Raw genomic sequence first — 18,643 nt, 5'->3', positions numbered from 1 at the left:
CCTCAGGGCTCATTAATACCATCAGCCTAACCTAGTCAATCAGCAGAGCAGAGCAGAAGTCCCTTCAGGATAGAATAGCCCAAACCCCCAGGTCCAGCAAATAATCAGAGGAGCAAGATTACAGCCATTGATGGAGGAATTAATGTAATCAAAGCTTCCAAGGTGGCCATTTTTGGCTTTTGTCAGCGACTCCTAAAGTATGGCGAATGGATTCCCTTTTCCCACTGTTACACTGCCCCATGGTAGGGCTCCTCCTCCACCATGTCCTTGATTACACAAATTGATCTATACCTTCTTAGTTGCCCTTTCACCCCTACATGTGTCTCAAAATCTACTCCCTGGTTTCATTCCTTCCCACTCTCCCAGGTACTAGCAAGTACCCAAGCACCAATGTTCTAGGGTACAACCAGTGTTACATCCTCATCTCCCTTCATAAACTATTTTTCATTAACCATAGAAGTGCTTGTCAGTGGAAATCCATCACCCACTACCTAAGGCCTTCCTCCCCCTTTAAACTCTTACTACCTCCTCACCCACCCCTCTAGAGGTTCCCAAGACCACAGAAATTGCCCTTTCCCTCACTGTTAGCCCTTGATTTCAACACAGTACATCACACACTTCTATTCCCTCTTACATACCCCACACCACCATGTGTCCTCTTCAAGTTGAAATGCAGTCCCCCACAAAAAAAAATCTGATTCACCCATGGCTAAGGTTTAGCCAGGTTGTGTCCATAATGTCCATCCTCATCTTCATTGTTACCTTTGCTGAATTTCTGGCTTTGTCTCCTTGGGTCCATTTAAAAAGAAGTCTTTTTCTAGTCTTTGTGCTACTGCTAACCTTGCCTGGTGCATTTATTTACTTCCTAATTTTTGTCATTTGGGGTGTGGCAGAAACAAATAATACGTATGGTTGTGTTTTTCCCCCTCAAAATATTTCAAACTCTATTATTCTACCTCTTTTTTCATGCAAAGGAATACTTTGGAGATATTGTGGGTTCCAGTCCAGACCACAATAAGTGATTATTACCATAAATCAAGTCAAATTTTTGTTTCCAGTACATACAAAAGTTTTCTTTACACTACAGGGTAGTCTATTAAGCATGCAATAGTAGGTTGCCTAAAAATACCCAATGTACATATCTTAATGAAAAAGTTCTTTGCTAAAAAATGCTAATTACCACATAAGCAAAAAGGTAAGGGTTTTGCCCTGATGTTGATGGCTGCTGAATGATCAGGGTGGTGGTTGCTGAAGATTGGGGTAGTAGTAGCTATTTCTTAAAATAAGACAACATTGAAATTAGCTGCATGGATTGAGTTTTCCTTTCACTCTAACACTTAGAGGCCATTGCAGGGTTATTGATTGGTTTGATTTCAATATTGCTGTGCTTCATAGGGAGGCCCAAAGAGTCTGTGTAAATAGTCAGACAGTGATCAGTTAATACACACATATCACTTCTTAAGTTTGCTATCTTATATGAATGTGGCTCCTAGGGCCCCCAAACAATTAGAATAGTAGCATCAAAGATCACTAATCACCATAATATATACGATAAGGAAAAAGTTTGAAATATTGAGCGAATTACCAAATGTGACACAGAGCCACAGAGACATTGGCACATGCTGTTGGAGAAATGGCGTTTGGCACAGGGTTATCAGAAACCTTCATTTTATTAAAAACAAACAAACCACCTGTGAGGTAAAGTGCAATAAAACAAGGGATGCCTGTATAAACTTCCAATTTGCAGGGTAAGTCACTGTGGGCTATATATCCTAAGCTCCACAGTTCTTCAGAAGACATTATTCCATTCCTTTTTATGTTTTCTAGTGAATGCAAATGTCTTATTTGAATTTCCATTTCCATTGCTTGAAGAACCAGTTGTTTCTGAATTGATTTAACCACAATTTATCTTGGTGTTTGTTTCCCCTCCCCCCACCCCCACCCCAACATAGTCAATCAATTTATGAATTCTTTTGATGTATTTCATTTTCTGTTTAGAAGTTCTGGGTAGTTCTCTCATTTCCTGAATTATAGCATGAAGATTTCTTTGTCCTTTTTGTTTCTCTGGGAGACTTATGATCCTTAGGTTGTCTCTATGCATCTTGTCTTTGAGATCACAATTTTTTGCTTAGAGAGGAAACATATTTTCTTTTAATGTTATAGTTTTTGCTTCTCTTATTCTAGACTGTGCTTCAGTTTTGTGTGTCTGTATTCCCAATTCTTCCCTACTTTGGTGAGGCTTGCCATCAAAGATCGCAGTTTTCCTATTCTGTTCATTATTTTTGCTTTGCATAAATTCTGCTCATAATTCTCATTTCTTCTTTGAACCATTCAGGCATGAGATTTCGTGGTTACATGTCTGTCTCAAATTCTACAGGGTCCTTATCAAGTGTTGGATGATTCTTTGTTTTGTAGTATTTATTCATAGATGTTTGAACTCATTTATTAGATCTCAAAACTACATTTCATTCTGTTGTGACTGTTTCCTATTGATTTGCTTGTGTTCAATAAGTTTTCTTCTTTCTGAAGTCTTTGGTAACTGCAATCCTTCCCGCCTCTTATTCTCCTTTATCACTCACTTTCTGACACCCTCCTCTCTGACTGTAACTTCCTTGGGGGTGGGGTGCAGATTTCAGAATGGTTCAGACTGCCTGACTCCTGCACTTCCCCACCTCCCTGGGGCCAGAGCAAGTTTGCCAGCCTAGTTTCTCTGCCCCAAGTGACTTTAGTCTCAGTTCATGGGCCTTTGGATTCCAGGTTTCCTAGACCTTGGAGGCAGATGAAATTGCTTTATCTTTGGCGCTTAATATCTGTTTTGGAAAAGTTTGAGAGAGGCCATGGGGGTTAGAGAAAAAACTTTAGTCCTCCATTATGCTACTTACCCTCAATAGCTCTCTAAATGGTCTCCTTACATCATTTCTCCACTCTCTAATAGGTCCACCTTCCAAACTGTTATCTTTGAAGCACAAGTCTGACCACATTATTCCCTGTGCTCAAAAAAGTTCCAAAAGTTCCCAATTGCCTCGAGGATCAAATATGAACTCTTCTAATGTTTAAAGCCCTCAACAACTGACTACAATATACTTTCTGGCTTTTTACACATGACTTCTCTTCACTGGTTTTACAGTCCAATTAGAACTGCCGTTTGCTATTCCCATATGTTATGCTTTATATATGCCTGACGCTAGGCATGAACTTTCTCTTCCATCTCTTGCCATTCCTAGCTAGGTCCTTTCAAAGCTCAAATGCCATAGCCTAAGTCTTTTCTTGACCAAACAACCAATAAATGCTTACTGGTGCCAAGTACTGGGGACAAAAAGACAAAAATGAAACATGACCTGAAGCTTATATTGAATTGAGAAAAAAATATAGAACAAGTACATGAGACATGGATACCAAATAAATACAAGGTCACTTTGTAAAAAAAGGCTCTAGTACCAGAGGTGTCCAAAAAGACTTTGGACTGAATCCTGAAGGAAGTGAAAGATTCTAAGAGTGGAGGGAGATGAGGGCATATAGGGAAAGCAGGGCAAAGGCCTGCAGAGGGCCCTGGGAGCTTCCTGAATGAAGAACAAGAAGGCTGGTGTGGCCAGTGTGAGTGAAGGTGGAATGAAAAGAACTGGCAATTAAGGTGACCAAGAAAAGAACAGTCAGTGCTGAAGTAGTAGGAAGATAGGCAGTCACAATGTTAGTGGAGCTGCAAATTGGTACAAATATTTTGGGAAGCAATGTAAAATTGTGCAAATAAGGACGTCCACACACGGACAACTACATTTTAAGGTGTTCCATATCGTTTGACCTAGGTTTATACCCCAATTCTTTTTCACTGATTTGGGGATGTCAAGAGGTAGTGAGAAGTATAGAAAAAAGGAGGGAGGCAGGTCCTAGTGTACTTTCATTTTGATCTCACCTGCTATGATGTCCTCCTCCCTAAACTACTTTGAATAGATTTTGTATTTACTTTCATGCATAAAATGCCATTTGGTCTGGTAGAACTTAGAGGAAAAAGAGTGTTTCGTTTTTATCTTTGAAGCACTAGATTCAAATGGCACAGAAATGCCTTTTGGCTGACTAGGGAAAAAAACCAAACCAAACCAAACCAAACCAAAACAAAACCAACTACACTGCAGAATTAAGAATTAAGTGAATACTTATGGATAGTTGATTTCTCTTTTTTCTTTTCTTATGACTGTAAAATAAAACAAATAGTTTAAAGAATTACAAGGAAAATACAAACAGCACCAAAATGTTTGGCTGTATTCAAGTTTTTAGAGTTGAGCTTTCAGCATAGAAAAATGTTCCTTGTTTTACAAATTTAGAGCTGCAAGAGACCTCCATCTAGTCCAACCATATCATTTACAAATGCAGAATGTGACAACACTGCTATTAGCCATAGGCCTAGAACTTGAACAAAGTTCTTTGACTCCAAATGGTAGGATTCTTTTCCTGTACCAAGTGGCCAATTAAAATCAAATTTAGTTTTTATTTATTTCTTAATATTTGAATGAGGCAAAAATGCCTCATTCAAAAGTGCTCAAAAATATGTCATGAAAATGTTTTCACTGGGAGGAATTTATTGAAAGAATAAGAATTTTATACTTTCATTCTAATTTTTCATTACCTTTGAAGTTGGAGGCAGAGAACATTCCAGGAAGTTTATAAACTGAGTTGTTTAATGTGTAGCAAAACAGTTCTCTCATTATAAATTTTCAGGGAACAAAATAGTTACTTGTACTTGACCACCATCCCATCCCCTTCCTGCCCCCAATAGCTGAGGTCCTCTGAAGTGAGAAGAATAGCTCTCTTTTGGCAGCACTTACCTATGCAAACAATTCTTCTTATAAAAGAAGCATAAGTCTAAAAGTAAGAAAAAGATTAAAAAACATTTAAAACCATCAGTGAAGACCATACAGAACTTTTTTTTTTTGACAAGGACTGCTCTTAAAATCAAAATATTAAATTACTATCCAACTTAAGTTAAATTTCTTCCATTTTCAGACAATTTTTATTAAGTTGCATTTAGATCTTTAGATCTTATTTTTAGATTTTACTTTTATTAAAACCACTAAGGCAAGCAATGGACATTTTTTCCCCCCAAAGAGTTTGAACTAAAAAAAAAGAAGTGCTCTTCAGAATTATTACTTAAATATAAAATTTTATTTAATAAATAGTACTATTTATCTTCTCATTTTCAGAAAACCACCATCGCTTTTTTTTTTGATTAGATGACCCCTGAAGTACCGACCACTTAAATGAATCAACAAGTTTTGATTTTGCTTTTTTTTTCTTCATCATAAGCCTTGTTTATATGAGCATGAATTAAAAGGAATCCACACAATAATCAACCCTACTTATTCTGCCACATGCTAGATTTACATGGCCACTCATCTTCTCACAATGAATTCAAGCTAAACCATTCATCTAAACACAAATCCTTAAATAACCACTAGAGGAGAATGCTAGCTTATTAAGGTTAGGAACATGCAAACATACCCACAGTGTTGCATAAGCTAGGCAACTGATTAGCCCAGTACCTGACAATGTCTACTTTTTACAACCACATTACCATTTTTGACAGGATATTTACTTGAATCTGTCTATGGGGTAGGGGTGGCTCCTAAGTGTGCCTCAATGACTATGTGCTTTCTTTACCCAAGAGGATATTTTATTTCATCTTTACAGCACACAGTGTGGTACTTAATGAGTACTTGTCGAATGATGCTGTGTCACTTACCTCAGTTTAGCCTTGAATGTACAGATTTTAAACATTCTGACCTTGGTCTGGCATTCTGAAGTGCTCTGCAGCTGGGGTTCTATTTGTAGGCAAAGGAGCTGTGTTAATCAGGATCTTAAATCTTGAAGTTTCCATTTAAATGCTACTTAAAGAGTCTTTAAATTTCAATTGTCATTGTTTATTACTGTTTTGGCTACATTCTCTACAATTTCAGCAGCATCTTAAAGAGACAGTTAACGTGTTTATGTACAGTGAAAAACAAAATGGCTTGCAACATTAGAAACAAGAGCCACGGTTTAAATGTACAATATTAAATGAGAACCTGTGGTCACAGAGCCTCCTTTTCCTGCAACATGGACAAAACTTACTTACAGATAAGTATTCAGCATCATGAATGTGACAGCAAAAGGAGTAATGTACAGGAGAGAAATACAGCATCCTGAAAAGAAAAAAAATAGCTTCTACAATACAAGGCAGTTAGAAAATGTTTCACATTTTAACACATCTGTACAAACCACAAGAAACACTTCTTTGTAGGAATTCTGTCCCACCTTGCCGAGAGGAACCTTCCCGAAATGTAGAAAAACCATTAACAATTTCTAAATCCAGAATCTGTGCCCATGGCATTAGAGCACAAGAAACTGACTTCACAGAGCTGATATGTCCAATGTAGTATAATTATACTTGCCTTGATTGTTAATGAATTGCCTACTTTTATTATCTATGACATACAGTCAACTTGCACCTTAAGGAGGTCATTCAATTTTTTGCAAAGGTAAAAGCAACATCATTTAGCAGCAATTAAAGCGCGTTTAAGGAGGCTTAAAAAAAATACAATATCCAATTAGAAAAAGCCATATTTAAACATTTGTACAAGAATAAGCTGCTGAAACTCGTGTATAATTGAAAATACAACACCTGTACAACAATTTACAATAGAACTTGAAGGGAATTGATCATTATCCTGCATAGAACTGGTCTGCATTTGGTTACATACTGCCATTTGCTTTTTATCACAAGGTCAGGAAATGAATTATGAAATACTTGTTAAAAATTCTAACATTTTGGAAACACAGAAAATATTACAACTTAGCTATTTCAACAAGATTTCAAAATAAGCATTGGATTTATTCAAGGGGCAAAGTATCTAGGAATAGCTCACCATTCAAAATGATATAACCAAAGGGAAAAAAAGAAACATGGTTTTGAGGTATAACTCTGCAAAAGCCCAAAGAGGCAAAAAACAAAGTTTAACTCTGTCCAAAAAGTCTATGATATTTCATTATTCCATAATACAAGGTGACTATCATTCACTTCTTACTTTGGTGTCAGCAGAATTCCTGCTGAATGGCTAATGCATGGACACAGGCACTGTAGTTCTTGTGTTAGAATTTGTCTGATATTTCTTCCATGAATTTTAAATAATGAAAAACTACCCTTCATATTATAGAACTCTCCAGTATCAGCCAAAAATTTATTTAAAGTATTATAAAGGTTATTTACAATGTCTCCCCCCCAAAAAACCCCCGAAGACCCATTTCCCCCCCTCTTAAACACAGTACTCTTGTCTGTGTGCAACAGGTAGTGATCCTTCAATGTTTAAGGTTACAGTCAGAAGAGTACATTTATTCACAGTCCATGATCCACTCGAATACAAATTACACTAAAGAAGAACTTCAGTTTGAAAAGTTTTCAATCTTGTCTTGTGTAAAAAACACTCAAATGCTCTCAAATAAGTCTGCATTTGAAAACAATTGAAAGACATCATGCCAATCTTGGAGCCATGTCAATAAGAAATTATACTTGAAGAAGGGGGTGTAGGGGCTGTCAGTCCAGCCATATGTAAATTTCCTGAAGAATTTGATCTTCTCATGTGGGGGAGAAGGTAAGGATCATTGGCCAGTTGGTGGACATCAAATCGATCCTCTTTACGGTATGCTAAACAACGTCTTATGAAAGCCTAAAAAATAGAATTTAGAAATAAAATGTCAGATTTTAAAAATATTTCCCCCTACATATTAGCTTAATACCATATTCCTAGAGAAGTAATAATGTTTTAAGACAATTATGCGAGTTGATTCTATGGTTTCAATTATAATCTTTTAAAAAACGATTTTCAAATCCATGTATACCATCTAAATCCCTTGACTCTAATGCCTTTAGAGATTATAAAAGGTCAATCTATGTTATGTTGTACTACTGTAAAAGTATAACATAGGTCTTATTATTTTGCAAGTAAAATCTGATTATATGAATTCTGAAAACGAATGTTTTCTAAAAGAAAAACAATTATAATCCCCTTTTTGAGATATAGTCTATTGTAGGATTCTAAAATGAAAATTTCACTTTCAATAAAATATGTGGAATCTAGAAAAATGTTTGTAGAAAAAGTTTAGCCACCTTTTAAAATTCACTTTAGTAAAATGACCATTTTGTGTAGGAAAAAAACCTAATAGCAAAATACTCTTTATTTTCTATTAAAAAAATTAATCCTTATTTTCTCATCTGATTCCTTAATATTATATTGTTAGAGTTCCTATTCACCAAAAATGCCCTCCTACTCCATACTTGAAAAGAGGCCAAGAATGGATAAAAGGGAATGAATTCTAATCTTGTTTCTGATGAAATTTTTGGGAAAACCAAATGCCATAACTTGTGTTGGCTAAGGCCACTCATCACCAGGTCCAGGTTAGCATAATTATAGGAAAGGAATAAAGAGTACACTGGTTTCCTCTGATATCTTTTCCTTCTATATATTCTCTCCTTGTGATATCATTAGCTCCCATAGATTTAACTATAACTCCTCAGCTCTCACCTGAACTCTCAGTCCAGAATTAGCAATTGCCTGAATATCTCAAATACACATCAAAAACAACTCAAATGCAATCCTTCTCTCAACTTACCTATTTCTGTTGAGCACACTTCCATGCTTCCAGTCACTCTGGTTTACAAACTGGGAGTCATCCCTGACCCTTTGTTTCTTGTCTTCCCTGGCCAACGAGTTGGCAATCCTCACTGATTCTATCTCCATAGAACCTACTACATCTGATCTCCTCTCTCTACTTGCACCCCGGTGACCTCAAATCAAGCCGGCATAAATAAGCAGCTGACTATTACAATAGTCTCCTAATTGCTCTTTGGAAATCTAGTCTCAATTCTGCTTCAATTAATTCTCCAGGAAAGCCACCAAACTGATATTCCCCATAGGCAGGTCTGGCTGTCACTCCTCTGCTCAAAAAGTTTCAAAAAGTATATTGCCTTTAGGATAAAATACAAACTTCTTTCTGGCACTTAAAATCTTTCAAATTCTGGATTCACAATCCTTTCCAGGATTATACATTATACTCTACATTCTTGCCAGACTGGCCTATTTGCTGTTCCCTGACCTTGGCATTGCACCTCCTGTTTCCATGCCTTTGAGGTTTTAAAAAACTCTTACCTTCCATCTTAGAATCAATACTTTATATCAGTGATTCCCAAAGTGGGCACTACCGCCCCCTGGTGGGTGCTGCAGTAATTCAGGAAGATGGTGATGGCCACAGGTGCATTTATCTTTCCTATTAATTGCTATTAAAATTTAAAAAAAAAATTAATTTCCAGGGGGCTAAGTAATATTTTTTCTGGAAAGGGGCCAGTAGGCCAAAAAAAGTTTGGGAACCACTGCTTTATACTGTTTCCAACAAGGAAGAAGCATAAGGGCTAGACGATGGGGGGTTGGGGAGGAGGGGTAAGTGACTTGCCCAAGGTCACGTAGCTAGGAAGTATCTGGGACCAGATTTGAACCCAGAATCTCTGTGGTCAGATATGAACCAAGGACCTCCCATTTCTAGGTCTGGCTCTATCCACTGGGAAACCCAGCTCTCCCTGTTCCTATGCTTTTGTATAGGCTGTGCCTCTCTTAGCCCTAGAATGTTCTCCCTGACTTTACTTTTTGGTCTCAGGATCTCTTGCTCCCATCTCTTTCAAGAGGTTTCTCCCCACATGTCAAGGCTTCCTCAATTTGCATCTCTATGTATATAGCCGGTGACCATCTTGTATCCCCCTAGCAGAATGTGAGCTCCTTGAGGGCAGGGATTGTCTTACTTTTATACTCAGCATATACTCAGCACAGGAGCCTGTTTTGAGGGCAAAAAGCATGGCCACCTTCAAACCAGAAAGAAGTTTACCTAAGAGTGTTCCATACCACTAGGGATAAGGAAAATAAAATAACCGGAGGGCTTTAAGGCTTACAAAATACTTTAAATATTCATATTTCAATATCTTACAACTACCAAAAATTATATTATTTCTTATTAGTCTTGAGATGTACTAGATCTACAGCTAAAAGTAATGCCAAGCAACGTATGTATATTCTTCAAGGATACAATTAAAAGGCAATAGGTTATAGCCAATTCCTACATCTTTCTTCTCAAAGCTGACCTGTGACTCTCATTATCGAGGCTTATATATGCATTAGAAACAATAGTAAGTGGGCTCAATGGATAGAGCCTACTTTCTAGCTGTGTGACCCTGGACAAGTCACTTAGCCTCTACTGCCTAACCCTTACAGCCCTTTTGCCTTAGAATCAATACACAGTACTGATTCTAAGATGAAAGGTAAGGGTTAAGAAAAAAGAAAAATAGCAGAAAATGCATTCATTTTATCCTATGAATTTTAGGGAATCTTCAAAAAAAGGAATATTCCCATGGGGGGGGCACAGAAAATAGAATTTTGTGAACAAAAAATAAAAGTTATGAATAAAAGTCAAAGACCAATTGCAAGGGTAACAGGAAGAGGTAGAATGTGAAGTGACCTACTACTGTTTTAATGATATAAAGTTGAAACAAACAAATATACACAGACTTCCTCCACATGTAGCACCTGCCCTGTAGCCAGGGAGGCCCTCGTGTTTTAGAGTCACATGCTGGTGAAGCACACAGGAACCAAACTTGATGCCACTTCTAAAAGGAAGTGGCACATAAGCACTCAGACCACAACTGCTGGGATTTATTCTGGTACTTCAAAGCAATTAGGGCTGACTCAGGGAAGTAGGAATGGGCTATATTTTCTTAGAAGGAAAAAAAGTGTCAATGTAGGAGCTGGGAACTATCTAAGGACCACATGGAAATCACATACCCCTACAAGAACAAGCCTCTTGAGGCAACATTAACTTCCTTTTGATTTATCCAATGAAGAGTACTTACCTAGTCCTCAAACACATTCTGCTCAAAATATATATTTTTTTCACATTATTCATTTACCTTGGCTTCATTGCTTACAACAGGTTTCACCGGGAACTGGACTTCTGTGGCTTTTAATATTGTGTTTTCCTGAAGGATGTCTTGTTGAGACTGGTTGTGACCAAATGGCTAAAAAAGTCAATCAGATATTTTGTAAGTTTATAATCTAAAATGTTCCAACAGTGACAGTACCATATTTAAATATCGAGTATGAATGATATATAGGAAGTCACAAATTATAATTGTATTTTATTTGAAAAATGTTGAGCCTGCCATTTGATATACATAATTCATAGACAGTGTTATAAATGGAGATTCACTGACCAGGCTAAATAATGAATCCCAATAGATCACCACTACTTGATATTTCTATAGGGATTTAAGGTTTGCAAAGTGCTTTCCCTAAAACTCTCTAAAGTAGTGTTAAATATTATCCCCAAGTTTCAAATAAGGAAAATAATCCTCTAGGAGGTTAAGAAATTTGTGTATAGTTAAGAGAACCATTAAGGTTCAAGCTCATCTCAAAGATATTTCAAGATGGCACTTCTGAATATAATTTTTAAAATTTCAAAAATGAATCTGATCCATAGAAAACCAGAGTAAGTTTAACAGAATTAGTAAAAACAAATTCTACTAAATATACATAAAGGAAACATTAAGGTCAGCGGTCTTATAGAATTTACCTTATGTATTTAAGAGGGAGATTATTACTTTTTAAGTTCTTACCTTTCTACCATAAAGACACTGAAAAAAGATGACTCCAACAGACCATACATCGACCTTGTTGGAAATCTTTGGAGGCTCTTTGCCAACTACAAAACACTCTGGAGGTAAATACCTTAAAAAAAAAAAAGAAATAGACATCATCTATATTCTTTAAAAAACTCTAGACCCTAACAAATGTTCTAGAATAAATTTATTTTCCATATGCAATTTATGATTCAATTTTCCATTGCCATCAGTGAAATTATGTATGGAAATATATTGTTTGATCAATAAACAGTAACTTTAATATTAGTACAAGTTGGTCTTTGTGATAAAAAAGTTACATAAAACAATTTTCTAAATTACTAATTTACAATAAGTTAAAACACTAGGATGAATTTTAAAGGTCTAATTGTGACTAAAAAAATACATTTAGAGGGAATATATGAACAAGAAAATCAGGAGAAACAGAATCTCTCTGAACCTCATTTCCTTAATTTTTAAAATGAGAGGGATTATTTGTAAAAAAGGCACCACTTTTAAGTCTTAATAATGTTTGAAAAGTAATTAAATTTTAATTTTTCTGAAATACAGAAATGATAGAAATATTTCAAAACACATGTAAAAATCAACTAATTTCACATTAGATTATTCTATTTTCAATACTAGACTTACTCCTACATTTTTTACCAATGTTGGGTTTTACAATTTTGACTATTTAATATGTATATATCCAAAATGATTTTTCTTTTGTTTCAAATTATTAGCAAAGCCCTAAAATTCTTCCTCCTATTTATGCCATAAGCTAACCTTTTTTAAAGCACTTAACAAATAGAAGGTATGCATCTAATCTATTATTTCTAGTAATATTGTCTATATTTTGGAGAGTCAATTTTTTTAATCAGTTGTTTGCTGAGATTTTTTCTATTCTGACATATTCCTTTAAATACTTTTAAAATTAGATTTCCTTGAAACCAATTTCTCTTCCAGTGATGATAAATGTGTAATACTGCTTGCTTCCATTTTATTTCCAATCACATGGGAAAGAATACCAATCCAGGGGATACAGATATGTGGCTCTGAAGTTCAGCTCTGTTATTAACTCATTGTATCTGGGTCTTGGATTCCTCATTACGGATTAAACATCCTCTAGTGCCCATAGGAAAGAATTGTGGAAAGAAGGATTTGAAACAAAGAAGAATTAGAAGGGTCCAGAAGGATGTGTGTGGGCCTTAATGGAGAGAGATGACAGGAAAGAAAAGGAAGACAACTATGAAGAAAAAGAAGGAAGAAAGAAGGTTCGAAAAGGGAAGAGAGTAAGAAAAACAAGGAGGGCTCAGAAAGCTATAAGGAAAGGAGGATAAGAAATGCTCAAAGAAGATAAACCATGAGTAGAACAATAAGACCCAGCTCTGTACAGAATAATTCTTCACATTTTTATCTAGAAGCAGCACAGCATTAAGAGTACAGACACCTAGTCTTAAGACCTGTGTTCAAGTCCTGATTCTAACACCTACTGGTTCTGGGCAAGTCACTTAACCTTGGGGGAACAGATTATACAGTGAGTGCATAGAGTTTATTCACTGGGAGCTGCTTATACTTAATGAAATTACATGGCTACTTTTTCCCATCTACTCCCACTACAAGCCTCCTTTCTACATTGAAAAAATAATGGTTTCTATCCCATGTTAAATTCTTTTGGTTTGCTCTTTCCCCCTACAAATCTATATTCTATTGATAATTTTTTGTTTTAACACAGTATCATTTTTTATTAATTTGCAGTGGTGGTGATATTTTAAAATCTAGGATGAGTCCACCACGACTCTCCTAAATCTACGCACCAATTTTAGAAAACTCAAAAAACTTTACATAACTACAATTTTTTGTGGATCAACTTCACTATCAATTTGTCATGGTCTTTATATCTTGTTACTTATCTCATTTAAGTTTTGTAATTTTATTTCACACCCAACTTTTAAGAGTTGGATCTCTTCATCCTAATACAAATATTAATAATATGGAAATAGGTCTCGATCAATGACACATGTAAAACCCAGTGGAACTGCTCATTGGTTATGGGAGGGGGATGGAAAGAAGGGAGGGAAAGAACATGAATCATTTAACCACGGAAAAATATTCTTGATTAATTAAATTTTTCAAAAAAAAAAGTTGAATCTGTTGAACCTCTGATATAATTTCTAGTTGTAAAATAAGAATTAAACTGGGTGAATTTTTAGACCTTTTTAGCTCTGTTTCTCTGATGCTACTTAGTAATGGTGAAAAATTATTCTGTTGTAATATTGAATTAAAAATTAGGCATTCCCTAGCAGGGAGACACTATCAAGCTGGTGATGAAACTAAATAAAAAGCCCTGGGGAAAAAATCATCTCTATTTACTCTTAAAATAGCTAATATCCTAGAAGGAAAAAATCTACAATACACAAACTGGATAAGGAAATAATTAAAAGCACTTTCAAAAGGAGCAAATACAAGATCATTGGAAAGAGTAGGACCAGGAGACTGGATTGTCTGTGTAACCTCTGCAAGCCACTTCACCTTCCTGTGCCTCTGTTTCCTAATCTGGAAAAGGAGAAGGTCAAATCAGATTGAAATCTAAGGGTTTTTCCAACTTTGAATTCATTGTTCTCTAACAAAGGGGATTCACTGGAGAGTACTCACATCTTCCTTGTCAGAGGAAATAAAACTTCAAGAGAACTCAGAGATTTTTCCAGAACAAGAACATTTGCTTTCAAACATCCAACAGTCTGTTTTTTATTGTTTAAAGATTTGGAAATAATTGAAAGTTTAGTGCAGGATGCTAAGAGATGTTTTGGTAATTAGATGAATCACAATAATAAACTTCAGTGGTTTCCTATTTCTTCTAAGATAAAATACAGGTATCCCTTCCACAACTCAACTTTTCCCCTCATGGTTTCATATTACAGGCCATCATAAGAAGTGAAATGAGAATCTTGGGCGAGTTTTGTGAAAACCACAGAGGACATAAAAAAGCTAGCAGACAAGAAAGAAAATGTTTAGAAACTATATAACCTATGACCAAATACTTAACCCAAATTTTATAATAAAGTACTATAAATATCCTATAAAAGAAAAAAAATCAGATGACTTCTCTGATAGAGGGACAAAAAAAAATTTAAGTGGATTTTTCCAGATCATGGAGATACTGTACTCCTAACCTCTGTGATGAGGAAGGGATACCTGTATAGTTTTCTATATTCAGCTACTAAAATCATTCTCAAATTGACCCCAACCAATTTTTCCAACATCTTTGTCCATTACTCCCTTCCAATACTCTGTGATCCAGTCAAACATGAAACTCCTTTTTCTTTATCCCATGCCTTTATGCTTGCAAGATGCCGCCTCTCCCTTTCTTTTTCCTGTACCTTTCTCAAGAAATAATTCAAATTCTACCTATTTTAGTTTTTTAAAATCTGAACTGCTAGCTTCTGCCTTCTAAAATTATTCTTTATATTTATTCTATACATGCTTATATAAATTCATTTTTATTGCCTCTCATTAAAACAGAAGTTCTTAACTTTTCATGTGTGATGGAAACCTCTGGCAGATTCAGAATGCAATAAAGTAAATTATACAGGATTACAAAGGAAACCAATTGTAGTGAAAAATTAATCCAAAATATTAAAAAAAAGATAACAGATCACAAGTTAAGAATCTTTTGTTTTATAGGATAAAAGTTCCTTTTGAATTGGAATTTTTTATTCATATTTATAAGCCTCACATAGTACCTGGCACAAAGTTAATAAATACTGAGAGATTTTATGATTTTATATATTATTATTCTTATCCCACATCAGGCTGATAAACTACATTTGTTTATATCAACTCATTATAAAGCTAAAGAGATAACAAAGGCATTGCTTTATTTTATAAAGACATACAAAAAAAGATTCTCATTAGTTGATTCCCTTTTGCAACATTTTTAGGGATCTCTGTGTTTCATTTCTATAGTCCTCCAAAGACAGAATTAATCTGTTAGCCATTAGTTTAAGGAAGATGAGCATACAACTACAATAAATAGAAGAGCTACAGAGTTGCTGTGAGATACAGGTAAATATTGACATTTATAAGGCCTGATATTTTTCCTATGTTCTCTAAAACATGATTGAATCCAATTCTCTATCAAAGCCTTTTTAAATGATGGTGAAAATTAAATAAGTCACAACAAGCATAACTGAGTATAATGCCTGTGTATATCAAATCCAGATTTCCATATGTAACAAAAAGCTATGGTACAGATAGTATAGTAACTCTAGCAGTCTTAAAAAGAAGCATGGTTGAACTCAGTTATCCAATCAATACTGTTGAAAATAAGTAAAACAACAGTAGGAAATTTTGGTCATATTCTACAAACTTACCAAACCTTTATCTTCAAGATGCTTTGCTCCCATAAATGATGGAAGGCAAAAGGCCAAAATGATTTATCATTCTTTGGAAAAGAAAGGAAAAATGAAGTGTCCAAGACTTTTACCACTGCTTTCTGCTACAAATAGCTGGGTCATGGGTTTCTTGGGTATCACTAAGAAATTAGTTTGGGTTGATAGGGAAATATGGAAAGCAAAACACTAGTCATTCTTAAAAATGATTTTGCCTAAAAATTTCCCCAAAGATCATGAAAGAATAGCTGTCATAACCAAAGTATGGCACAACAGTTACCTTGGGAGTCTTAAATCGGAGGCACACATGACTTAATTAGCAAAACTATACAGTTGATAGGTTCAAACCCGGCCTCAGCCACTTCCCAGCTGTGTGATCCTGGGCAAGTCACTTGACCCCCATTGCCTACCCTTACCAATCTTCCACCTATGAGACAATGCACCGAGGTACAAGGGTTTAAAAAACAAACAAACAACAAAAACCTATACTGTTGAAAATACGGAATCGAAAGCAGGCAATTCAGAATTAAGACATACTCTAAATCCCCAAGATCCTATGAATCTCATAAACAATAGAAACCAAAAAAATTACCCTTTGAAAAAGGAAAAATGAGCTAAAGCAGATGTTTATGAAACATTTAGAAAAAATTTAAAATGGGCAAGAAATAATTTTATAAATATAAGTGGACTGAATTTATGAAAGGAATACTTTATTAAAACAAAAACCAAGAAAATGTCAGTTAAGGATTTATAAGTATTTAACAGCTGACTTACAGTTTTATATTATGTTTTTCATGCCTAGTTCTATCCTGTGTAACAAGTAGTGGTTATTTATTGCCTACTATAAGAATGTGGTTATTTTCAGAAGTAGTGCTATGAAGTTTTGAACTACAATTAGGGAGGTTCCAATTTTGTTTATACCACAGAATTTCTGTGAAAACTCACAGAAAGGCAGCATGGAACAGTAAAAAGAATACAGTCACAGAAACAGAAGCCCTCCATTCCAGTAATGCTTACTGGACTTTTGGGGCCAGGACAAAGCCTTTTATTTCTCTGAACACCAATTTGCTCAGATCACGATGTTGATAATCTGTCCCTTCCTCTTTCATGACTATTGTTGCAATCAAATAAATTAAATGTATTTGAAATTTGAAAACTGTAAAGCATTAAGTAAGGTAACAGTGTGATTATAAATTAATTTCTCTGACTTTTGAAGTATGATACCCATTTCTTTGGACTTCAAAGGGACATCTTAAAAGTTACAAATTAATCTAGATTTCAAACTTTCTGAAAAGACAAAATAATGCAAAAATATATTTTCCAAAACCGAGTTGATCAACTAATCCTCGATTAGTCAAGTCAATAAAGTTTAAAACTGTATTAAGTCTTTAGTGATACCTGGTATATGCACAATCAACTCAGCTCCCTCATCTGAAAATCATATAGATTACCTGTAAGGTCCCTTTCAGCTCTAAATCCTACTACTTCAACTGACAATAGGATGTGCTCCAAAGCACATATTTAAATTACCTGATATCAGAAAGTATTTTCTCTGAGGAAGGGAAGTCAGATTTCTACCAAGCAAGCCTATAGAAGCTTAATTAATTTATACTAAGCATATTCTCATCAAACTTGGACTCTTTTTGTAGTGGCAAGGCAGCATGGTGGATAGATTAATGAACCCAGAGAAAGGAAGCCCTAAGTTCAAATTTATCCTCAGACATTTATTATTTGTGTAACCTTGAGCAAGTTATTTAACCTGGTTTCCTCAGCTGTAAAATGGGAATGAGTATCTTACCCACACAATGGGTTGTTATGAGGATCAAATGAAATATTTATAATGGGTTTAATTTAGTGCTTGACACACATGGGGTACTAATATAAATGATAGCAGATATTATATTAGTGGAGGCGTTCATACTAGCTTTTCTTCCTTGGAAACTCCAGAAGACTCCGTTACAAGTAAGAGAAAAGTGTGACCAAGGACTTCAGTGGCTGAGGGGAAGGGGCATGCATTAAAAGAAAGAAGATAAAATTCTCCTAAAATTCTTGTGCTTCTGTACTCACAAAGAAGATTGTTACTTATCCATACATTCTGTTTGTTTGAAGGTACACTTCCTACTCTGGGAATTTAAGTCAAAACTGAGTTTGTAATCATTGCTCTTTTAAGTAAACTAGAACAAAAATAACTTTCTACTTCAAATGTCACCACCTTTTCTTTAAGCAACAAATGGCATTTTTTTGAAAACTCTATTTGAGAAGTTTTAGGTTTTTGTGTACTCAGAAATATTTCAAGCTTTGCAGAATTCAAGTTGAAATAGTTTCTATGAGCACCCTAGTACTCTCTGGGTGTGTCCTAAAATGAGATGAACAATTCATAGTATATATGAGTGAATACACACATGTATACCCATAAATTCCTTAAGGGCATATATTCATACAAATAAATAAATAAATAAATAAATAAATATGTATATATATGTATATATATATATTTTTTTTTTCATAAAGATAGTTCTAAAGCTTTTGTCTTCAAAAGTTGCATGCAGCTTCAGATAGGATTAAGTCA

General features: G+C 35.1%; 1 protein-coding gene across 1 annotated transcript in view; it reads right to left on the bottom strand.

Moving 5' to 3' along the window:
* Window positions 1-7,244: 7,244 nt before the first annotated feature.
* The window catches only part of TLK1 (tousled like kinase 1), a 192,235-nt gene continuing 180,836 nt past the window's right edge, over window positions 7,245-18,643 (bottom strand). Inside the window, exons 19-21 of the mRNA XM_044669801.1 lie at window positions 11,681-11,792; window positions 10,976-11,083; window positions 7,245-7,694 (exon numbers count right to left, since the gene is read on the bottom strand). Of these exons, the coding sequence (XP_044525736.1) occupies window positions 7,521-7,694; window positions 10,976-11,083; window positions 11,681-11,792 (394 nt within the window). The 3' untranslated portion in view covers window positions 7,245-7,520. The remainder of the gene's footprint in view (window positions 7,695-10,975; window positions 11,084-11,680; window positions 11,793-18,643) is intronic.

The sequence above is a fragment of the Gracilinanus agilis genome, chromosome 3, assembly GCF_016433145.1.
Source record: "Gracilinanus agilis isolate LMUSP501 chromosome 3, AgileGrace, whole genome shotgun sequence".
Taxonomy (NCBI): domain Eukaryota; kingdom Metazoa; phylum Chordata; class Mammalia; order Didelphimorphia; family Didelphidae; genus Gracilinanus; species Gracilinanus agilis.
Note: the sequence above shows the minus strand (reverse complement) of the source record. Positions and strands in the feature narration are given on the sequence as shown.